The sequence below is a fragment of the Octopus bimaculoides genome, chromosome 19, assembly GCF_001194135.2.
Source record: "Octopus bimaculoides isolate UCB-OBI-ISO-001 chromosome 19, ASM119413v2, whole genome shotgun sequence".
Lineage (NCBI taxonomy): Eukaryota > Metazoa > Mollusca > Cephalopoda > Octopoda > Octopodidae > Octopus > Octopus bimaculoides.
In genome coordinates this window covers 29,871,262-29,896,594 of record NC_068999.1, presented here as the reverse complement: position 1 = coordinate 29,896,594, position 25,333 = coordinate 29,871,262, and the positions used below count along the sequence as shown (strand labels likewise).

Genomic DNA, 25,333 nt, shown 5'->3' with positions numbered 1-25,333 from the left:
CCCCAACAAGTCTTCGCAAGCAGAGTTTAGTGTCCAATGGAGGAGACATTGGCATGGGGGCCAGTCGTCGAATTTAGTTCCATTTCGATTTCACTTGCCTCAACAGGTCTTCACAAGTGGAGTACGCATAAGTGGGCTGGCTACATCCCTGGCAGAGGCCTTGGATTTTGGTCTCACTTGGCTTGCCGGGTCTTCTCATGCACAGCATATTTCCAAAGGTCTCGGTCAGAAGTCATTGCCTCGGTGAGGCCTAATGTTCGGAGGTCGTGCTTCACCACCTCATCCCTGGTCTTCCTGGGCCTGCCTCTTCCACATATATATATAAAGGCAGTTGCTGAAGTCTCCATACATGTTATTTAAGTAAATAACAACTAACATTTAGAATTATAAATTAAAATTTCATACTGTCCTTTAAAAGTGTCATTTGAAAATAGTTTAAACACTATATAAATATCAAGCTCTTTATGTCCTGTTATGAAATTATTTGTACATTGAGTAAAAATTCAAATTCTTTCTTTTGATTGCTTTGTAAACTTCAGAATAATGCATGAAATCTTTCTGTTGTCATACATCATAATGTATAACAATGTTCTTCAGTCACACATCAAACTAGTATAAATATATTCCACCGTTACACATGCTTTATATTCCATTATAAAGAAATAAACATCTTTCTTTTTCTCATGATGATACAAAACTATTTTCCAGATATTTCACTTATGACCCAAGCCTCACCAGATCCTGTATTTATCCTCCGAAATTCTGACAAAAGTCCAATAACATGTCTAAAGTTTCTAACATTTCCATCTGGTGCCTTTCTGTCTGCTGGAACTCAGAATGGAGACATCAGTCTCTGGGATATGAACTTAAAACGTGTGACACAACAAGAAAAGAAGGCTCATGAGGTTCGAGGTCTTCTTTGGATTGACCAACTTAAATGTTCAGAACATGTAGTAACTACTGGTCGAGATGGACGTCTTATCTTTTGGGATGCTGGAAATGGTTGGCGGAAAATAAGTAAGTAGTTAAGAAGTGAAATATACTTTTAGCATTATTGTGTTGGTCCTGATAATTTCTTTGTATTCACTTGTATGCTGGTCTGTTAATAACAATGTTTAAGATTTAGGGAAGAAAAATTAGTGGTATATTTCCAAGTTTGATAAACTGGGGTTTATTCAGTAAAGCTGGTATAAATTGCTAATATTACCTCTATATATTGTTAATAGGTTGAATAAGTAAATCACATACGGAGTTGTTTCAATTAACTAAACCCCTCAGGATATTAGCTTCAATTTGTGCTATTTAATCAATCTTGGCTAAAAAAATATTTTTATCATTTAAACCTCTTTTCAAAAGTTTGTTCTAGTATCCAGTACTACAGAACTGTCCCTGTTGGACTAATGTCAGAAATGCAAATATGAAGTTAAACAATAGAAAAAAAATTAGTCTCCTCATTTTATGCTTGCTTACCAATTATCATGTTCCAGAGGGTTGGGGGCCATATCTCACTTATACATTCCATTTTTGTTATGGTTTCTATGGTAGGGTGTTCTTTCTAACACCAACCACTTTACAGATTTTACTGGGTACATTTTATGACAGTACCAGCACTAGAGAAGTTGCTTTGCCTCTGGTAAGTCTAAAGAGTCCTTTCTACCTTGTATTGTCTCCATATGTTTGAGGTAATGTGAAGAGAGAGTGATAAAAAAGCAAGCATATGATGTAAAAACAGAGTGATAGATGAGGGAGTAACAGAAGAGATACAGTGTCATGTAGTTTACAAGTTGGTTAGACAAAAACAGCATGAGTAGTGTGTTGGGGAAGAGAGAGTACTTGGGAGGGTGTATAAAAAAAGAGAAAATGAGGTAGGTCGACAGTCATAAAAGTAATATGAGAAAATGATGGATGTCAATATTAGTTATAAGGGAGAGTTGAATATGTATATGTCTGATAACATCCTTCGTTACACAAGTGGTGTGATAGGAGAGAGAGAGGTAGAGACAAAGAGTGATGATAGGAGTGTTTGAATACGGACGAGTCTAAAATTCCCTTATCACCACTATAATGTGGGTAGGTGAGTTTTCTCCAACATTGCGTATCACAACTTGTGGTCTTTTGAGGCTCAACTTCTTGAGAGCAGTCTTAATCATTTTAGTCTATACCGTCCTCTTTCACAGAGGTTAACTTGGAGTGCTTGGCACTTCTTTATAGAGCTGTCATCTATCATGCACATTACACATCTGTAGCAGTGTAGTCATCTCTCTTGCATGCAACATCTTATATCCAACTTTTCTCTTGGTTCTGTTATTTAATGGAATATGTTTGCTTCACTTCTTTCAGAATATCCACCTCCACTAATAAAATCACGTATGACAAAAGCTATTTATTACTTCTAAGGTGATCTTTAGGCATTTAAAAGCATCTATTTCAAGTGTAATCTTACAACTGCCACTTATGAGATCTTCTTTGTCAGCTTGCCTGTGATCCTACCACTTCTTTTCTTTGTTCATAGTTTACACTGAGCACAATGTGTAGAATTTCTACCAAATGTCTTGTCTTATATCCTGCTTCCTAAAAGGCCTCTTAGTTTTAGGTTTTGCTTCTTCCTTGATCCTGATCTCCCCCCAAATTATAAGTACTGATTCTAACTTCTCTGTGATGGCTTTCAGAATTATACTAGCCAAGAGGGACTGACGACTAAGTCCCTATTCTCTAAACTTCTTTGTATCTGTACATGGCTTGCCTGACCCTTACAAGTCATTCATCTACTCCAAATTTTCTCTTGTGCATTTTTTAATTAAACTAAAATATCTAGAAATTAATTAACCGGTCTTCAACTTAGAATTTATTTTCTTTTACAGATGAAGTAGCAATATGTTCCATTGGGTTCTGTCAAGGGTGTGTTATTCCAGGAGATTCTACCACCTCTCCCTTGATTGCTGTACCCTCTCAAGAAGAATCTCAAATTAATATCATTGACTCTGTTAATCAACAAAATGTGGCATTCCTGAAACCATCTGACCATTTTGAAGGAAAGAAATATGGTATGTGCATGGACATAGCTAAAATGAAACATAACCAATCAGGACTTCTTGTTGGTTATGAGAATGGATGTATTGCTTTGTGGGATATCAGAGAAAGAAGAATTATTGACTGTATTTCTTTGTATGAAGAAATGGTAACATGTGTTTGTTGTAGTGAATCTGGCCATGGTTGGTCAGGATCTGTAAATGACAAACTAACTCAGTGGTCTGTTTGTCAAGACAATGGTTTCACTAAGTTGCCAGCTGTACATCTCACCAATTCAGGCATTAATCATATGAAATTGAGAAATGACGAAAGAATACTTGCAGTTGCAGGATGGGATTCAAACATAAGAATTTTGGGAACTAAAAAAGGAAAACCTCTTGCAGTTTTAAGTTACCATAAATTGAGTGTTAAGTGTGTTGCATTTTCAGACAATGATCTTCTTGCTGCTGGATCCCAAGATGGATCCATTAGTTTGTGGGATATCTATAGGTAGGTATGCTAAAATTAAATGTTTTGGTAAACACAAGCAGACATAACAGTTTCATTAGAGGATGATAGGACACAGTAGATAAGGAGCTAATATTACTTCAATTACACAGATTTGCAGTTTTTTCATGTCAGCATTCTTGGAGTCTACTGAATGAGTAATGTGTAAGGATTATTAGGGAACATTTTTACAACTGGATTTTATAGTTAAAGTCGACTAAGCTAACGGGGAATGTTTGCAATAAGACAGAAAGGAAATTTCTCTGAGGTTACAATAAAATATTTGTAAAGGTGTCTCAAATGGTAACCTCTTTCAGGCATCTTGTAAATACAGATTTTGTATTCTTCCACTAAATAATGTTGGGCAATATTTCTGTGCAAAGTTGTCAGCATTGTGATGAAGGAGCTTGGTGATAAGACCAAGTGTATTGACTTAAAAGATATAATAAATAAAATGCTTTAAAACAAACAATACTCAGAGAAAATTCTGAAACCATGGAGATACTGGCAAATTTAATTTTTCTTTTTAAATAAGAAAAAAATATAGAAAATAATAAAGATTTTGTGATGATGTAAGAATATATTGTCATTGTCATTTTTCTTCAAGCAATAAACCAGGCAAACTCCTGATGTAAAAGATATCACGGATTGCTGAGTCAAAACTTTATTAAAATTTGAAGATAGCATTGATCTAGTGGTGTAAGCAAATGGCTTAAATCAGTGTTTAATATGTTTTGTGAATACCATCAAGTTTTAGAAACAAACTTTGCCCCTATTCTGGGAAGCTGTGTTAAAATGTTGCAGTAGTGTCTATGAAGCTCTTTAACATAAAATCATTCTATCTCATAAACCGAAGGATTTAAAAAAGACCCACTCAAAAATTATAACAACAACCCAAAATGGCCTATTTTTGATGCAATTTTGAGTCAATATTGCCACACAAAATGACAATTTAAAAAGCAAGGAAGAGAATTAACAAACTCGTTTTAAACACCTTGGAATACTCCCAAAAAACTTTTGACTATAATAATATTAACACATGCACTAAGATTCATAAAGATTAACATTGGAATAGAAGTAAATTATACATGAAGAAAATTATTAACCTTATCCTCTGTATTCCACATAGCATTCTTATCTTTCTAGAAAACATTGGGTTTCAATGATTTTTGTCTCCTCTGCTATTGTTCTAAAGAACAGCTAGGTGTCCCTTTAACCTCATGTACAATAATGAGTTAACATTATGACACCAGAAGACAGTGAAATATTAAAGTACAGACAGAAAATTAGGTCAACAGTTCCATGATCTTAGAAATGCAGATATGTCAGCTATATTATCATAGAGATATATAGTTAGGGAATACACAACAGAGAGAACTATGACAAGAAATATAGTCACACTAGAAGGTGTCATAAACCAAAAGACTGCTATATAAGAGAGTTTGATTTACAAGAGACATGTAAGAAAACAAAACGAAGAATTGGTTAGTAAAATTAGTGAATCAAACAACTAACATACTTATTGATTCTTCTCACTTTACTTCTATCAACACTATAAACCATAATAACTGAAACTTACTTTCACTTCTAACATACTTTCAATTATCACTATGTAATACATATTGTGTGTGTGTGTGTGTGTGTGTGTGTGTATTGCATTACAAACATATTTGTAGGAAATATTCCCACCTTTGGATTTTATTATATTTTAAAGAATTTGTCGAATCACTTCTTGAGTTAAGCTGACTCAGTAGCAGCTTTGAACAGTGCAGCAACTTTCTTCCAGTTGGCGATGTTGAAAATAGCTTTAACATAATCTGGACGTACATTCTTGTATTGTAGATAATAGGCATGTTCCCACACATCAATGCCAAACAGCGGTACCAAACCTGATATTTGTAAAAAGAAAGAGAGAGACAAAAAACGAATAAAATAATTTCAATAATAAAAATGTAATAGTTTAGATGTAAATTTAATTGATATATAATAACATCAGTGAGTTTGCTGATGGAAGAAATGTGTTTCTAATCCTAAAGACAGTACTTTGAATAATATGCAAACAAATATATCACACCTCCAAATAATTCGTAAGTTTATGAATTTTGCTGAGCATTTTTGGTAAAAAATACCACACTAAGACTAATTATGGTGTACATCATATTGTATTATAGAGTGGTGTATGTTTGTGTATGTATACATACACACACACACACATTATATATTACTAGCACTGTAGCCTGGCTTTGCTCAGGATTAAGTTGGGATTACCTGAGTAATACCATCAATTGAGTCAAATTTGGCACCCGGACGTAAGTTTTGTAAGAAGAATAGAGAGGTCTATCTTCTCCCGCAGATATGTGAGAATCAGATCTCTCCTTTCGAAAACATGAACAGTTTTGTAACATTGTTTACAAAATAATAGCTGATCGTATGCGAAGGAGCGTGTCTACAGTCAACACTTAGGGTTTTTTCTCTGGTAACTTCTGCTCTCTCCCATGTTCACGCACGACCAGCTATATGTTGCTATGAGTAGAGCAACGGATTCAGCAAATTTGGAAATTAGTTGTGGAGAAACAGAGAATATCGTTTATATTGTGTATCACTTACTAAAAAGAATCTGTTATCTCTCTCTCTACATTGTCGCTAGAAGGGGACTTAACTCACGTTTGCAAATGCTGGTGTATTTCTCAGACTTGAAGATTGTTAGAAGTTATTTTTAATGCAAAAATTCACCTGTTAGGAAGCAAAATAAAAAAAATAAATGGCCGATTCCGGGCATTTTCGACCATGAAGAATCCATTGGTGCAATTCCCAGATTGTTATTTTGTATGGTGTGGATTTCTATAGATGCAACACACACACACACACAAACTCAGCTTTACAATATGTACTGATCATATATATATATATATACAAGAGGATGAAAGCTTAAAAATATTGCAGCTGAATTTGAATTGAAATAAGTTATATTTTGGTTTCATTCAAATGTAAAACTATACTCTCTGTTTAGGTTCTAATTCCCCTATGAAGAAATTTAGCTTCATTGAGAAACACAAAATGAAAGAGAAAATGCCAATAGAAGAGAGCAATAGTTGAATTGAATGATGTCAATCAGAAAGCAGTACAGCAAATATGAGTTGGCCAGTTAAAAGTAAAAGAGGTTTGATCACATTTATATTTACATGAAACATTTTGAGGACCCTGTGAGTTTCCTGACAAATCAAATATCAGCTAGCTGGCTTGAGTACAACACAAGTCTCCTCATAGATCAGACCCAAGATGTCTCAATCTCAATGGACTATGACAATCTAGGCATCTGATGACAAACTTGGTGATACCTTGGATGTTGTTATAAATAACCTTGTTGTGGTCCTTGGCATCTCCATTGCCTAGCAGTTTACTGCCCTTTTTGCATCCAGACATAACAATCAGGTGGAGAATGATAGGAAAATAAGCAGAAGTATACATCAAACTGATGAAAAAAAAAATTAAGAAATATTACCAAAGCAAAAAACAATTTTTGTAAAATTTTAAATATTTTGAAGTTGTTTTGTACTTTTGATATTCAAATGCTAATACAGGCAAACCCTGTGTTACATCTACCTCAGGCTAAGGGATTTCACGCATATGGAAATTGTAAGGTCTGAAAAAGGTTTGAGAAGCACATGAATTTGCACAACATAAAACTGATTGATGAAACTGTGAGCTGATACAGAGGCTGTCACTAGTTATCCTGAAGGGGGAAAAACATCAGAGCAAGTACATAATGTTGATGAAATTGTACTTTCCTTGAGAAGAAAAATCAACACTAGAATTTAAAGCTTCCAAAAATCATTGACACTTCTTTTGGGAGGAAATACTGCTGGTGATATGAAATTAGAGCCCCTACACGTGCATCATTCCAAAAATTCAAGGGTTACACAAAGTTTAATCTACCTCTGATTTAGTGTTCAAATAAGAAGGTATGGATGACTAAGAGCCTTTTCAAGGAGTGGTTTACAAGTGGGTCTTGTCATGTGTTAGAAAGGTATATTGCTTCTTTTAGACAATGCACCAACCTACCCAGTTGGTGAGCTTAGATGACCTTTCTGATAATATAAGAGTAGAATATATCCCCAACAATACAACTTCATGGCTACAGTCAATGGATCAAAGTGTGATAGCTAACTTCAAGGCATATTATATGAGAACTTTCAAATAACTTATGAAGGCAGTTGACAGTGAGGATAAGCCTATAGTTGGAGATTCAGGAAGAAACTCAACATAATAGATGCTGTGGATAATATAACTGAGTCATGGGATGAAGTGAAACCAACTTTGAATAGTGCCTGGAAAAGTTTATGGCCAAACTGTATTCACGACACTACAAGTCTTCCTTAAGCAGAAAGTTCACATCAAATTTGGAAAAATGTGACACTTTCAAAGGATGTGGGATTTGAAGAAGTCATAGAGGATGATGTGATTAAGTTGCTAGTGTTTCAAAGAGAAAGCTTATCTAACAAGGAGCTAATGCTTTTAGAAAAAGAACAAACTGAGAATGCAGATGAGCCACTAAAAATGGCTGCAAAAATTATTGCTAAAGGATTGGAACTTATATCTGCAAGTTTTTGCCAATAATGATCCTAATTGTGAACATAATTTCAAAATTACAAGAGGAGTTTACAATGAACTCAATTCATATACTGAGCTGCACAAAGAAATGATGCATTGTAAACAACAAACAACTTTGGAGAAGTTCTTCACCCTTTAAGCTGATGTTCATGATAATGAACTATAAGATAGTAAATATTCTCTCTCATCTTCCTAGGAAACACTCATACCCCCCCACCCCAGTAGTCAACATCTTTTGTGGTAAGAAGGTTCTTATACAATATTAGGATTTTTATTAATTCCCTAATGTATTCCTCTCAAAATGTTTTTGTGTTTTTATGCATCTATATTGTACTGTGTAAGTTTAGAAATTGTTATTTTCATGTATAAAGGTGATTGTGTTGCCTTTTCCTTGTTTTCTTGTGCTTTTTTGTTTTGTTTTTTCAAAAAAGTCCATAGGAATGCAATCTTGCTTGATAATATGAAAATCAGTAGGAAAATTAATTTCGCATAACAGAATTTCATGTTCCAGCCAGATTTTCAAGAATGCATTATTTTTGTAAAGCAAGGGATTCCTGTAATCATTTAAAAAATTATCCAAAAATATCATCATCATTGTTTTAATGCTTACTTTTCCTTACTTCTATGGGCCAGAGTTTTCTATAACTGGATGCCCTTCCTGATGTTAACCTTTACTTATTTTCAAGTAAAGTAATTCCCCCATCTATCGAACAATGAACTGGCTGGACGTTGTTATGCAGAAAACTGGAAACAAACAATTCTGAATGAGGTTTTGTTTATAACCAACTAAAGATAAGGGTAAATATAAACTTTCTCTCCCTCACACACACACAAGCTTCTTCGGTTTCTCTCTTCCAATTTCACTTACATGATATTGGTTGGTTAGCAACTGTAGTACAAGGCACCAGCCAACAAGGTCTGTACAGTGGGATCAAAACCCTAACTATAACTAACAAACCTAACAATAAGCCACACAATTACGCTAGCACCTATTTAAATAAAAATATTTTTTAATTTAATATATTTAGCAAAGATAAATATTTAATGCCCCTTTCCATTAATTTATCAAATTTTAATACACTTGATTAATTTTATCCCACTGTGATTCAGAGTTCTAAAAGTGATGCTAAGTAGTCATATTTATTATTTTAGTTATTATTTGTATTAACTAGATTTTATTATTTGGCACAGATATAGATTTAAAACAATTCTTGACCTCGCAAAAAATAGTCCTATTTTGAAAATAAGTGAAATGTAGTATTTCATAAGCTTAAATATGCTTTAGTAAGGTGATGAGATGTTCAAGAGATGAAATGGCTGGTAGGATGAATGTGAGTATAAATGGTGAAATGTTAGAAGAGGTGAGTGTTTTTAAGTATCTGGGATCACATGTGACGGTAGATTGGGAGTTGGCTGAGGAAGTGGGATATAGAGTGAGAGAGGGGAGTAAGATACTTGGAGTTGTGAAAGGTATGCTGAGAGATAAAAGGCTGAGTAAGAAAGTGAAAAGAGGTGTGTATGAAGGCATGATTGTGCCGACAATGTTATATAGTGCAGAGACATGGGGACTGAAAGAGGTAGAAAGGAGGTGACTAGATGTGTTTGCGATGAGATGTTTGGGGGCTATGGTTGGTGTGACATGGGTGGACAGGATGAGGAGATGCAAAAGCGAGCAGGAATGAGAGAAAATCTAACAACCAGAATAGATAGATGAATATTGAGGTGGTTTGACTATATGGAGAGGATGGATGAGGAGTGGATGGCAAGGAGGGTGATGATGGCAGAAGTGGGAGGAGGAACTACAGACTTGTGACATAGAAGGCAACTGGGAATTCTTGCAGGACAGCTTGCTGAGTGCCATGAACCAAGTCTGTGGCTGGTGCAAAGTTCCATCCAGACCTAGGGTGATGTGGTGGAATGATGCTGTAGACAAGGCCATTAGAGCAAATAAGCAGGCCTGGAAAAGTCGGGGGTAGTGGGGAACTGGGTCAAATAGCTAGGAGACAGGTATATCTAGCCAGGGGGGAGAAGCAGAAAAGAAGTTTGCCTATGTGCGGCGATGTGAGGACCAAAGACTTGAAGTGTTTTGGATTGCAAGTCAGTGTGCGAGAGAAAATTGTGATGTCATAAGAGAGAAATGTGTCTGCATGAATGATGGTTCACTTGCATTTAATGATTCTCCAAAGAAAGAGGCTTGGAAATACCATTATGAAAGACTGCTGAACATGGAGAATGAATGGGAGGAGGAGAGTCTGCCAAACGTTGACCCAACTGAAGGACCAGCTATCCCAATCAACAACACTTTAGTACGTAAAGCAATTAAAGATATGAAGACAAGGAAAGCCTTCGGCCCATCAGGAATCACTGCTGAGATGCTTAAAATATCTGGCAATGTGGGTTATGGTCTGGTCACTCATATTGTAAATCAGGTGATTCACGGAGTCATACCCAATGACTGGTGTAGCAGCACCATAGTCAACTGCTACAAAGGTAAAGATGATGTATTAGATAGAGATAATTATAGAGGTATCAAACTGTTGGATCAGGTGATGAAAGTTAAGGAGAGGGTCATAGTCCAACTAATTAGGGAGAGAGTTAGCCTAGATGAAATGCAGTTTGGTTTTGTGCCAGGTAAAAGCACCACTGATGCTATATATCTAGTCAGGCAACTGCAAGAGAAATATCTAGCCAAAGATAAACCTCTGTACTTGGCTTTCGTTGACATGGAGAAAGCCTTTGACAGGGTTCCCTGATCCCTTATCTGGTGGTCAATATGGAAACTAGGGAGAGACAAGTGGTTGATGAGAGCTGTACAAGCCATGTATAGGGATGCTATCAGTAAGGTGAGGGTTGGCAAAGAATTCAGAGTATATTGGTCCTCAGCCCCCTCTTGTTCATGATAGTCCTCCAGGTAATAACAAAGGAAGTTAAGACAGGCTGCTCCTGGGAGCTCCTCTATGCTGATGACCTAGTTCTTATAACTGAATCACTACCAGAACTAGAGAAAAAGTTTCAGGTATAGAAGCTAGGTCTAGAATCAAAGGGCTTTAGAGTTAACCTAACAAAAATCAATGTCTTAGTAAGTAGGAAGGCAGACAAATCACAAATCCCTTCAGGTAGATGGCCCTGCTCAATCTACAGAAAAGGCATAAGTAGAAACTCTAAAAGATATATCCAGTGTAAGCTATGGACACATAAGAGGTGCAGCAGTATCAGAGGAAGGTTAACAGAGAAAATAGCTTCTATGTGTGGAAGATGCACAGGTACACTAAACACCAGAAACATACAGAAAATAGACTTCATCAACTCTCAATGGGATAAGCTAGAGGTAGCAGATAGCTTCTGTTATCTACGTGACCAAGTTAGTAGTGGAGGTGGATGCTCCAAGGGCGTTGATGTGAGAATAAGAATAGGTTGGGCAAAGTTCAGAGAGCTCCTACTTCTGCCGGCAACAAAGGGCCTCTCCCTCAGAATGAAAGACAGATTGTATGATACCTGTGTGTGAACAGCTATGCTACACAGCAGTAAATTATGGGCTGTGACAGCTGAGAAATGCTTAGGCATGAAAGAAATGAAACCAGTATGCTTTGCTGGATGTGCAATGTCGGTGTGCATGTTCAACTGAGTGTAAGCATCTTGAGAGAAAAGTTGGGCTTAAGAGGCATCAGATGTGGTGTGCAAGAGAGATAACTGCGCTGGTATGGTCATGTGCTGCATATGGAGAACAGCTGTGTAAAGACGTGCCAATCTCTAACTGTGGCAGGAACTTGTGGTAGAAGTAGACCCAGGAAGACATGGGATGAGGTGGTGAAGCATGATCTATGATCTCTGGGCCTCACAGAGGCAATGACTGGTGACTGTGACCTTTGGCGATATACTGTGCTTGAGAAGACCTGCCAAGTGAAATCGTAGTTGTGGCCAATGCTGGTGTCACGTAACTGGCACCTGTGCCAGCGATACGTAAAAAGCACCTTTCTAACGTTGGACCTTATAGTGGTGAAGTGGTCAATGCTAGTGGTATGTGAAAGGCACTTTTCAAGTGTTGGGCCTCATGGAGGCAATAACAAATGACCAAGTCCTTTGGCAATATGTCATGCTTGAGAAGAAAGCCCATCAAGCCAAGTAAAGTCACAGTTGTGGTAGATACTGGTGTCATGCAAATGGCACCCATGCCAGTGGCATATAAAAGCACTCATTACACTCTCAGAGTGGTTGGCATTAGGAAGGGCATCTAGCCATAGAAACCATGCCAAATCAGACTGGAGTTTGGTGCAGCCTTCCAGCGTGCCAGCCCAGGCCAAACCGACCAACCCATGCCAGAATGGTCAAAGGATGTTAAATGATAATGATGATGATGAATGTGTGTGTATGTTTTTGACAAGTAATGTTGGTTTGTTGACATCCCCACTATTTAGCAGTTCAGCAAAAAAGACCAAAATAAGTATTGAGGTCAATTTCATTGACCAGAACCTTTAAGGTGGTGCCCCAGCACAGCTGCAGTCCTATGACTGAAACAAGTAAAAGATAAAAGATACTAATTTTTCTCTAATAAAATAACAGAGATAAGGGAACCAGTCAGGCACCATGACCAAATCACAATAGTTTCATGTGATCAGTTTATTAAACAACCAATCACTGTCAAGCCATCACATGATTTAATCTTCTAGAATGCTCTTCTTGTACCCTATAAAAAGTTGCTTTTGGTGGTAATTAACAGCAGAATGTTGAGATAGCTGAGTGACATGTGTCGCCATTCTTGTCAGATAGGTCACCCAGATTGATGGCCTAGGGCAGATGATCAAGAATCTCCATCACCATGAAGAAAGAGCAATTGATTTCAGATAAGTTGGGCAAATCACGTTGCCATACCAATAGTTTTCTGTAATCTCAGAGCAGTATTTCTTTGCCAGTCTGTAATTATTGCTGTTGTTAACTGTTAATGACTAATGCAGTTTGTCTTAATGTGTGACAATAAATTCTTCTGTTATATGTTTGAGGGTGTTGTTCAGTTATTTTTCCATGTAGCCAAGAAACACATTTTCATTCACTAACTCAACCACATCACAGCAACCATAACAACATTAACGAAACAGACAATAATCATCATGACACTAGTGACCCAACCAACATACTGTGACAAGTCCTTATCCTCATTCAAATCTGAACACTTTTTGCTCCAATTGAATTTGCTAGAGGGCACATAAATGGTTGTGAAAAAAAAAATCTTGACCATAAGAATATTCATCTATGAGTGAATAATTTAATAAACAGGAGAAAGCATTCTGATTCAAGTGAGGTTCAAACTTGCAATCCCATATCTGTATCTCCCTCTTTGTATACAACACAACTTTTAATGAGGTGGGGAAAAACCCCCAAAACTATAGATAGAAATTTACATTTAAAAGAGGAATATATTTCAAAACCTAATTAGTAATTAATGTTTGCTTAAAATAAAAGCTGCATAAAACAAAACAAAAAACAGCAACAATGCCCTAGATGAGGCTCAAACTCATAACCACCACATATCTCCTGATGTGTGAATAACATGGGTCTTACTGTCAATGAGAACTTAAATCAATGCTTGACTAACATATCTATGAATGTCCTCAAATTTGACCACTTTTTGCTTTATCTTTAACTTCTTTCAATCATTTGACTGTGACTGTGCTGGGATGCTGCCTTGAAGGACTTATCTTTTTTAAGCTTAGTATTTATTCTACTGGTCTCTTTTGTTGAAGCACTAAGCTACAAGGATGTAAATACACCAACACTAGTTGTCAAGCAGTGATGGAGGACAAACACAGATACAAAGACACACAAACATACAAACATATACAACAGGTTTCTTTCAGTTTCCATCAACCAAATCCCCTCACAAGGCTTTGGTTGGCCCAAGGCTATAGTAGAAGATATTTGCTCAAGGTGCCACACAGTGAGACTGAACCTGGAACCATATGGTTGGGAAGCAAGCTTCTTAGAGTACCAATTTGGATAGTTTGCAATATTATACTTCTTTCATTAAGATATTTTAAGAAAGCTCAACTGTATTACTTTTCAGTTTTGAAGTTACCCATATGATCAAACTTTTAGATTAATTCAAATATGTTTGGTACATATTTAGCCTGTTAAATATGTGGTTTGCTGCAGAGAAAATTTTCACTTTCAGCAATAGGTGTTAAAACACCTACTGTCATTTCAGAGTGCTCCCTGTGGACCAAGTGTATGCATTTCAAGCTCCTTTGCTATTATTAGTACTGGATACACTGCTTTGTATGCCTACTATATAACCATATTAAATGTTTTCTAAAAATAACATGTTCAAGGACAAATATGGGCTTCACACTAACTCAAATTTAATCACTTCTTTCTCCATAATTTTTGTACTACTACATTGCTGCCACAGCCCTTTAAAGTTCATTTCCCATGCTGGCATGGGTTGGGCAGTTTGACCAGGACTAGCAAGCTGGAGAGCTGCACCAAATTCCAGTCTGATTTGGCCGTTTCTATGACTGGATGCCCTTCCTAATGTCAACCACTTTACAATGTGTGCTTTTCATGTGGCACTGGCACAGAACTCTTGCAGGCCAATCCTCTTCATCAGGGGATGCAGCCTTAACACTTCTGCAGTGGAGGATGGATCTTTTTCAGTACAGCAAGGTACCAGGTATCTCAGTCCTTTGTCATCTTCTATGAAAGGTTCGGTGAGCTGAAGTTGTCCTTTAGTACTTCATCTCATGTCTTCCTGGGTCTCCTTCTTCCGTATGTTCCATCCAATTTGAGTGAATGCCATTTTTATGGAATTGTCAGCATCCATCTGCATCAAACCAGCACAGTCTCCTCTCATATATCCTGCATCTAATTCCTCTTTTATGCCTAACTTCTCTCCCAATACACTAACACTCTGTCGCACATATTACACATCCAGCAAACATACTAGCTTCATTCCTCTCTAGCCTTTGCATGTCCTCTGAATTCAGGGCCCATGTCTCACTATCATTTAGAATTGCTGTTCGTATACCTACATCATACAATCTTCCTTTTCCTTGGAGAGAGAAACCTTTGGTTGCCAACAGAGGCTATTACACTCACCGTACACCCTCCCCCACAACTAATTTGGTCCCCTAGATAGCAGAAACTATTCACTACCTCCAAAGAGCCTGTGAGGCATTTGAGAAAATCAATTTCCCAAGTATCTGTAGTTTTTTTGCTCCTTTGCGTCTTCCACATACGGACACTACTTTCTCTGATAACCTTCATATCATTCCACTGCACCTCTTGTGTCTGTAGTTTACACTGAGTACACTGTATGGAATTCCTGCCTACACCTTTCCTACAAATCAAGCAGGGCTACTTACCTGAAGTGGGTAGGGTTCTGCCTTTTCTTTTTGCATAATCTTCGTTAGGTTAGCCTTAAGACCCTTAGATTCTACGTTTTGCTTCCACATCTTGAATTTCTTCTCTAGCTCTGATATAGAATTTGCTATGAGGACAAGATTGTCAGCATTTAGTGGTTCCCAGGGGCTGCCAGTCTTGAATTCCTCTGTTATGGCCTGGAGGATGATGATGAAAAGGAGAGGACTGAGGAGTGAGCCTTGATGAACACCTACCTGTACACCAAATTCTTCACTGTATTCATGGTTGACTCTCACCTTACTAACAGCACCCCTGTACATGGCCTGTACAATTTTCACCAGCAATTTTCTACTCCTGGCCTCCTCAGAGCCTACCATATCACACAGCAGAATACTCTATCGAAAGCTTACTCTAGATCAACAAATGCCAAATACTACGGTTTATTCTTGGCTAAGTATTTATCTTTGCAGTTGCCTGAATATGAAAATAGCATCAGTAGTGCTTTTCTCTGAGGTAAAGCCAAACTGCTTTTTGTCTAGCCTAACTTTGCTCCTAATTAATTGGGTTTTAACTCTCTCTGTATGGCTGTGGTGAATGATACAGGGTGTTCTGGCTAAATTTGACAGTTTTTGTATGCTTTCTTTTTTCAGGCAAAGCTTGATGTATTGGATAACAGTTAATAGCATTCGAGAGCAAAAAGATTAAAGTTAATTATCATCATCGTCGTTTAACGTCCGCTTTCCATGCTGGCATGAGTTGGACAGTTTGACTGAGGGCTGGTCAGCCAGAAGGCTGCACCAAGCCCCAATCTGATCTGGCAAAGTTTCTACAGCTGGATGCCCTTCCTAATGCCAACCACTCTGAGAGTGTAGTGGCACGAGGGCCAGTCAGGCGGTATTGGCATCAGCCACCCTCAAATAGTGCTTTTTACGTGCCACCTGCACAGGAGCCAGTCCAGCAGCACTGGCAACGACCACGCTCAAATAGGGTTTTTATGTGCCACTGGCACAGGAGCCAGTCAGTGGCCTTGGCAACAATCACACTCGAAGGGTGCTTTTAATGTTCCACTGGCATGGGTGCCAATCAAGCGACAGTGTCATCGGCCACGACAGCGATTTCACTTGCCTCAACAGGTCTTTGTAAGCATAGTTTACTGTCCAACGATTGAAGAGTACTCTTAAATGGGCTGGTTATACAGCACTGGCATAGGCCACGGTTATGGTCTCACGTGGCTTGCCGGGTCTTCTTGCGCACAGCATATCTCGAAAGGTCTCAGTCACTTGTCATTGCCTTGGTAAGGCCCAATGTTCGAAGGTCATGCTTCACCACCTCATCCCCAGTCTTCCTCTGCCACAGGTTCTCTCAACTGCTAGGGTGTGGCACTTTTTCACACAGCTGTCTTCATTCATTCGCAACACATGACCATACCAGTGCAGTCATCTCTCTTGCACACTACATCTGATGTTTCTATTCTCTCAGGGCACTTACACTCCGTCGTTTATGCATACTGACATTACACATCCAGCGGAGCATACTGGCTTCATTCCTTGCAAGCTTACACATGTCCTCAGCAGTCACGGCCCATGTTTCACTGCCATGTAGCATGGCTGTTTGCACACATGCGTCATACAGTCTACCTTTTACTCTGAGAGAGAGACCCTTTGTCACCAGCAGAGGTAGGAGCTCTCTGAACTTTGCCTAAGCTATCCTTACTCTACCAGCTACACTTTCAGAGCATCCACCCCCGCTACTGACTTGGTCACCTAGGTAATGAAAGCTATCAACTACTTCTAGTTTTTCCCCTTGGAATGTGACAGAAGTTGTTCTCTGCACATTTTCAGTGTTTATTGCTCCTGAATATTTGCCACACACAAAAACTATCTTCCCAGTTAGCCTTCCTTTGATATTAATGCACCTCCTATGTATCCATAGCTTACACTGGGTATATCTTATGGAGTTTCTACCTATACCTTTTCTACAGATCGAGCAGGGCCATCTACTTGAAGGGATTTGTGGTTTGCCTTCTTACTTGGTTTTTGCTAGGTTGACTCTAAGACCCTTCAATTCTAATCCTTGTTTCCACACCTGAAACATCTCTAGTTCTGAGAGTGACTCAGCAATTAGAGCAAGGTCATCAGCATAGAGAAGCACCCAGGGGCATCCTGTCTTGAATTCTTCTGTTACTGCCTGGAGGACTATGATGAATAAGAGAGGGCTGAGGACTGATCTTTAGTGGACTCCTACCTGGAATTCTTCACTGTACTCGTTGCCAACCCTCACCTTACTGACAGCATCCCTATACATGGCTTGTACAACTCTCACTAGCCATTCATCTATCTCTAATTTCCTCATTGACCACCAGATAAGGGCTTTCTCCATGTCAATGAAAGCCAGGTACAGAGGTTTATCTTTGGCTAGGTATTTCTCCTGCAGCTGTCTTACCAGAAATATAGCATCAGTGGTTCTTTTCCCTGGCACAAAACCAAACTGCATCTCATCTAGACTCTCTCCCTAATTAGTTGGGCTACGACCCTCTCCATGACTTTCATTACCTGATCCAACAACTTGATACCTCTGTAATTATTTGTATCTAAAGCGTCACCTTTACCTTTGTAGCAGTTGACTATGGTGCTGCTACACCAATCATTGGGTATGACTCCATGTATCACCTGGTTGACTATATGGGTGACTAGACTATAGCTGACACCGCCAGATATTTTAAGCATCTCTGTGGTGATTCCTGATGTGCTGGGGCTTTCCCTGTCTTCATACCCTTAATTGATTTATCTACCATGGTACTGTCAATTCGGATAGCTGGTCCTTCTGTTGGGTCAACATTTGGCAGACTCTCTTTCTCCCATTCATTCTCTTCATTTAGCAACCTTTCATAGTGGCATTTCCAAGTCTCTCTCCTTGCAGCCTCATCATCATCATCATCATCGTTTAACGTCCGCCTTCCATGACTGAGGACTGGTGAAACCGGATGGCAACACCAGGCTCCAATCTAATTTGGCAGAGTTTCTACAGCTGGATGCCCTTCCTAATGCCAACCACTCAGTAGTGGGTGCTTTTACGTGTCACCCGCACGAAATGGTGTCTTTTATGTGCCACCCGCACAAGAGCCAGTCCAGGGGCCATCCATGCGGACACATTTCTCTCCTATGACATCACGATTATCTCTCTCACAGTCTTGCAACACGAAACACCTCAAATATTTGGTCCTCACGATGCAGAACATTGGCAATTTTTTCTTATCTGCTTCCCCTCTGGCTAAGTAAACCTGTCTTCTAGCTTCCGTTCTGGCAGTCTGATACAATTCCCCGCTACCACCGTTCTTCCAGTCCTTCCATGCCTGTTTCTTTTCCCTAAAGGCCCTGTCAACTATATTGTTCGACCACCACATTACCTTGGGTTGAGAGGGGACTTTACACCATCCACAGATCTGGTCAGTGGCCCTCAACATGTCCTGTAGAAACCTCTAGTTGTCTTCCACATCATGTGATGCTATATTCCCCTCTATTTTGTCAAAAGCTTCAAGTAATATGTCTTTAAAACTGTCCATTCGCAGAATCCTTAAGCTCCCAGACCCTTCTCCTCCATGCTGGTTGTCTTCTGGGCATTCATTTAGCCCTGATCCTGAAGTCGCTAACTACTAATCTATGTTGTAGGGTGCATTCTTCACCTGGGAAAGTTTTAGCATTTATAAGTAGCCATCTTTCCCATTTTCTGGCGAGGATGTAGTCAATTTGACTAGTGTGTCTACCAGATCGATAGGTGAATAGGTGACTGGCAGGTTTCCTGAAGTTAGTGTTACAAACCATAAGATCATTTGCATCACAGAACTCCAGCAGCCTGGTTCCCTCCTCATTGCAGGAACCAAAACCATTGCCTTCACGTACACCAGCAGAACCTCCTTTCCACCTTACATCTTAAATGCAGCACAAATCTACACATCTCCGTTCAAGCATCTCAACAATCTCACTAGACCTACCTTCCAGTGTGCCCACATTGAGTGTGCCAACCCCGAGAAAGTTAGCTGACATGGAGGATTGGAAGCCATCTGAATATTTCATAATAATTACCAGTATCATGATGATTTGCATTGGGTATCAAAATGCTGAAATTATGACAGCTGATCAATGCTCTGTGAACACTGATGAGATACAAATTCTGAGAACCAATACCAAAGAGAACTACTTGATGAAGGAAAAGAAGCTCATGAACAAGCTGAGGTATCCTGTTGAGCCAGGGATAGTCCGGGTCTTCTCAGATGAAGAGAACTTCTGCCAAATCAGTTGCACAACACCCAGAACAAGAGGTGGGTTGCCTACAATCTATGCAATGTCCCATCTGCCATGAAAACCAAGTTCCTCCATGCTGTGATGATCTTTGAGTGTGTCTTAGTGAGGATGTCATGCTGCCCCTCATCCTTGAACAGGGCCTTAGGCCCAATTCAGATGGCTATGTGAAGTTGCTGAAAACTGTGGTCAAACTCAGGCTAGAGAGGCCATGTCTGTGGAAGCAGGATTTGGCTCCTTACCTCACCTCTAGCATCCTAATTATCTGATTGTAATCCCATGGGGCACAGTTGAGAAAGATACTAACTACTCTGCCTGCAATACCAAGGCTGAGCTGATGGCCAAGATCAAGTGGGTATTTGCAGCCATCTTAAGATTGTGGTGGAAGCTGAGGGCAGCTATTTTGAGTAAACTGTTATCTCCCAGCTATAATCTAGTTGATATTTTTTGATTCCTTTCAAAATACTTTTTGGATTATATATTGTATTTTCTTTTCCTTTTATGCAAACTGTCAAATTTAGCCCAAACACCCTGTATATTCCTAGGAAATTTAATTTCCATAATTGAGCATTTTAAAGTAGATTTTCCTCAGATGATATTCACATCTAGATGAATTTAAATGTGTTTGTTGTGAGCAGCCTTATAGTCATGTGATGGTTGATCACAGAGTGATTCTAAGTTTTTATACCTAAGTCCACTTTTACATGCTCATAGGTTGGATAGAATGTTTTGAGGAAGATTTTTTATAGTCAGCTGTCCTTCCTATCACCAACTAAGGTAATATTTTCACATGACCTGACATGTTTACGAGAAATGAACAAGACTGCTTGCATGATAATGGTGACACTCACTCACAACCCTCATGTGATATCAAGGCAAATGCTTATATGTATACCACATAATTAGGATAGCTAATGAACTTGAGGAAATGCATGAAATAAGAACTCATGCAGATCTCTCCTCAAAAAGAGCCGCTTGAAAGAGATCCCCCACCAAATGCTTGCAGCATAAAAGGTAGAAAACAAATGCGAGCTGTGCAAAACTAAGACTGAAAACATCAATCACATTATTGCCAACTGTGAAAGAATGTCTTTTAGATGTTATCTTCCTAAGCATGATGTGGTGGCCAAAACATCTGGAACCAGATAAGAACAAAGAAAATACCAACAGATGAAGTTGACTATAATAAGACCGATGGGTCCAAAGAATACTGGAGGAAATTCTTACCATACAGCACTCATCTTAACACTCTCTCTTTTTTTTCACCATCAAGAAGTTTCCTATTCTTAAATTTAGAAACAAAAATATATTAAATATAAGAATATTGATGGTAATAATAATACTTTTTTTAACTGAATAAAATGTTGATAATAATAGTTCTCTTTACTGAATAAACTGAAACTTGATGATGAGGAGAGTAAGAAATGTAAATTTATAGATTTTTAAAAAAAATCAAATTTTTAAGAGAAAGTTTCAACTTCTAGAGTAAAAAATCGGAAAATAATGAAATTGACAAACCTGTGGTTGCTTTCAGTGGATCTTGATTAGCACAAGTCGCTATTTTTAGCTGTTTAGATACTGCATCATAGCCTAACCATCCCCATCCAGAACCTTGCACTGCCACACTGGAAGCAACTAAGTCATTCTTCAATTTCTCAAAGGATCCAAAATCTCTTACAATGGCTGCCAGCAAATCACCTTCAGGTTCTCCTCCTCCATGTGGACTCAGTATTTCCCAAAATATGCTATGATTGAGATGGCCTCCACCATTGAACTTCAGAGCAGGTTGAAGACTAATGATAGTTGATGTATCCTCTGTAATATAAAGACAACATATAGATTTAATTGCAGAGAGAGGGGAAGGAGAATATACAATATCATATATGAGCAAACAGTTTGTAACGACCGTGCGACCAGGAGATGGTGACGAGGAATGGCTCCTTTAGCACATCGCACGGTCAACACAAATAAAAAATACAAAAAGAGGTTAAATGAGTATAAGTACCAAAAAGGAAAAGAGAGACACAACCAGTAGAAGGTTTAAAGGGAAGGTTTTATTGATATGTCAACTTGTATGTCTGTGTGTGTGAGTGCGACATAATAAACACAATAATAGACAGGCCGTCATGCAAACAAAGTGTATGTGTATACAAACAAAGATATATGTGTGTGAGAGAAATACAGAGCATAGAAAAGAGTTGGAAGAAAATCCAGGCACAAAGATGGGAAATACCAGTTTGTAGCCAAGGTACACAGTACAGGCTTAAGTGCTGTATCAAGAAGTTGTGGCGGCAAGGCAGAGCCAAAGAAAGACACATGTCGTGAAGAAGTTGAGGCTTCAATGCTGCGGCCGGTTACTTGGTACAGGAGTTCTCGCAGGTTGTATTCGCTGTTAACCATGGTGAAGCATTTCACAAACAGTGTGGAGAATAGCTGTGCGAGCGTTGCTGGTTGGTATGTACGTAGAGAAGTTGATGTAGATGCTAAGAAGCTGGCGGTGGCGACGAAGGAGTTTGCAGTAAGCTGTTGAACGAAGTGTTGGATTTCCATGAAGCTGTGTCGTGTTGTCGCTGGAACTAGCTGTGTGCTCTGTGGTCAGCGGCTAGACCTCAGAAGGTCTGGAGTCGGACTGACAATCGTGACGGTAAAAAGCTAGCTATTTAGAAGATACTATCGCCTCAAACAGGGGTTCAGAAAAACTGTCCCAGGTAACCTTATCTGAAGACTGCGATTGGTTGGGTTGCACCCTGGCGCGAAATAAAACAAGAGACAAAAATATGCCAATACCAACCAATCAGAGTGGTGGACACAACAGGGTCCAAAAGTACGGCCAAAGGCTAACTGTTAACCACTACGTCTGCACTCATGTATATATAACATAGAGAGAGAGAAGTACACTACAAGTTCATCTCAGAGACCAAACATAGTTCATCTCAGAGTGTAGAGCAATCTCATCTTGAGAAGAAACAGAAGAGAATGCATCTAAAGAGGAGTGAGTAGAGAAAACTATGTATATCTTTTAATCATTAATAAAACAGGGAAAAACAAATAAAAGAGTAACTTAAAAATAAAAAAGGTTATCATCACCATTCACTTTCCATACTGGGATTACCATCTGTCTTCCTCTCAATAGCAAATGAACACTTTAATTTCAAATGAAATAAGATTACTGGACTATTTTATCATTCAGTAAACAAGATTCAACAGTTATCAGATGTATTCAGCTACAGATTTATTGTGAATGAACAGAAATACTACATGGTAGTGAGATGTGGGCCATGAATGCAGAGGATATATGAAGCTAATATGCTTGGTTGGATGTACAACATCAGTGGGCATATACGACAAAGTGGAAATGTGTTTAGAGAAAAATTAGGCATAAGAGGAATCAGATGTAGCATGCAAGAGAGAAGAGTGTGATGGTTTGGTCATAGGATGAGAACAGATGTATAAAGAAGTGCTAATTGTTTAAAGCAGATGGAACTTGTGGATGAGGGAGACACAGGAAGAGATGAGTTGAAGCAGTGAGGGCAAATCTCAAGATGTGCCTCATGGATGACAAAGGACCAAGATAACTAGTAATTATGCTAAAAAAAACATCTGTCAGTGAAAGTGAGGTCCTAAAAGCATTATGCTTATGCCTGTATATGTTGGGTCCTGCACCCAATCAACCCATGTTAAGCATTCCCCAACATATTATCTTCCTAACACCCAATTCCTCCATCACTCCCTTAACGAAGAAACTTTTCAGCTGCTGTAATCATTTGAGAGTAGCATCAACGTGCATTTACTCCCCACTTTTGCATTACCTGTTATCTCCTCCTGCTGAAACCATTTAAACTCCATTCCTCATTTTCATTATCATTATCATTCCTCTTCATACTAGTTTCCAGTAATCACCTTCCTTTTTGTGCCTTCAGTTATCTCTCCCTCCCCTCTGAGCAACATCTTAAATTCACTTTCATCTTTACTTCAACATACTTCATTTTTAACACCTATCATTCTCAACATCCTCTCATATCATCACTGCCCCACCACTACCTTTGTTGCCACACTCATGTATCTGACATATCTGCCACTGTTCACCATCCTCCCCTTTCACTTCCCACCCATTATTTCCCTATAGTTGTGTTTGTCCCCCACCACCATTTGACAACCAGTGTTTGTTCGTTTACGTAGCAGTTCAGTAAAAGGGACCAGAAGAATAAGTACCAGGCTTAAAGATAAGTCCTGGGGTCAGTGTGGCTGCAGTCCAATAATCAAAACAAGTAATAAAATATATACAGGTGTGTGCATAAGTAAACACATGTGTCATCATCTGCATCAATGCTTTAACAACAGGTTTTCCATGTAATTTATTACAACTCATCTTAACACATTTTCATTTTATTTGTATTGTACTATTTCTACTTCCTCATATCTTCTTTTTCACCAAGAACTTATTCACTTCCATACTCAAAGTCATTCCAGTTACATGTCCATACAAGTATAGTCATGAATCATTAGATGTAGCTATGCGAACTGATTCACAATATTGGAGGTAGGCATTCTGAAAGCATACACGCCAGTCTAAGAATGGGTTGAGAAAAGAATAGGAAGCTATTATTTCTGATTACTGGATAGATTATATTATGTTTGGGTACAGTCTGATGCTGACAGGTTGGGAAATGTAGGCTTTGAATATAGTGGATTTCTTAAGTTGAGAAAGAAATGAAACGAGTATGCTTCACTGGATGTGCCGTGTATAAATATTGGAGTAAATGAGCTGAAAGAACAAATGAACATAAGAGGTATTGGATGCAGTGAGCAAGAGGGAAGACTGCTATACAAGCATGTAATGTGTTTGGAGGAAAACATCATCACCGTCGTTTAACGTCCGCTTTCCATGCTAGCATGGGTTGGACGATTTGACTGAGGACTGGTGAAACCAGATGGCTACACCAGGCTCCAATCTGATTTGGCAGAGTTTCTATAGCTGGATGCCCTTCTTAATGCCAACCACTCAGAGAGTGTAGTGGGTGCTTTTACGTGCCACCAGCACGAAGGCCAGTCAGGCAGTACTGGCAACAGCCACGCTCAAAATGGTGTATTTTACGTGCCACCTGCCAGGAGCCAGTTCGGCGGCACTGGCAACGATCTGACTCGAATGTCTTTACACATGCCATCCGGCACAAGTGCCAGGAAGGCGATGCTGGGCACAGGTGCCATTGACAGTTTCGTTTTCGCTTGCCCCAATAGGTCTTCACAAGCCGAGTTTCATTTCCAATGAAGGAGACGACGTTGGCATGGGTGCCAGTCGTCGAATTTAATTCGATTTCTATTTCACTTGCCTCAACAGGTCTTCGCAAGCGGAGTTTAGTGTCCAATGAAGGAAGGTATGTATAAGTGGGCTGCCTGAGGCCTTCGATTTAGGTCTCACTTGGCTTGCTGGGTCTCCTCACGCACAACATATTTCCAAAGGTCTCGGTCAAAAGTCATCACTTCGGTGAGGCCCAATGTTCGAAGGTCGTGCCTCACCACCTCATCCCACGGTCTTCCTGGGCCTACCTCTTCCA

The 25,333-nt window shown here is 39.0% G+C and overlaps 2 protein-coding genes across 7 annotated transcripts in view; one reads left to right on the top strand and one right to left on the bottom strand.

Moving 5' to 3' along the window:
* The window catches only part of LOC106871254 (guanine nucleotide-binding protein subunit beta-like protein 1), a 32,674-nt gene extending 28,579 nt beyond the window's left edge, over positions 1 to 4,095 (top strand). For all 4 annotated transcript variants that reach the window (XM_052974844.1, XM_014917609.2, XM_014917610.2 and 1 more), the window contains exons 2-3: positions 709 to 1,017; positions 2,862 to 4,095. In XM_052974844.1, coding sequence (XP_052830804.1) covers positions 720 to 1,017; positions 2,862 to 3,523 — 960 coding nt within the window. In that variant the 5' untranslated portion in view covers positions 709 to 719 and the 3' untranslated portion in view covers positions 3,524 to 4,095. The remainder of the gene's footprint in view (positions 1 to 708; positions 1,018 to 2,861) is intronic.
* The window catches only part of LOC106871255 (superoxide dismutase [Mn], mitochondrial), a 42,754-nt gene continuing 21,419 nt past the window's right edge, over positions 3,999 to 25,333 (bottom strand). For 2 of the 3 annotated variants that reach the window (XM_052974845.1, XM_014917612.2), the window contains exons 3-4: positions 21,297 to 21,593; positions 3,999 to 5,405 (exon numbers count right to left, since the gene is read on the bottom strand). In XM_052974845.1, the coding sequence (XP_052830805.1) occupies positions 5,254 to 5,405; positions 21,297 to 21,593 (449 nt within the window). In that variant the 3' untranslated portion in view covers positions 3,999 to 5,253. Of the gene's footprint in view, positions 5,406 to 21,005; positions 21,064 to 21,296; positions 21,594 to 25,333 lie in introns of all 3 variants that reach the window. The other variant, XR_008266248.1, reaches the window with a different exon arrangement.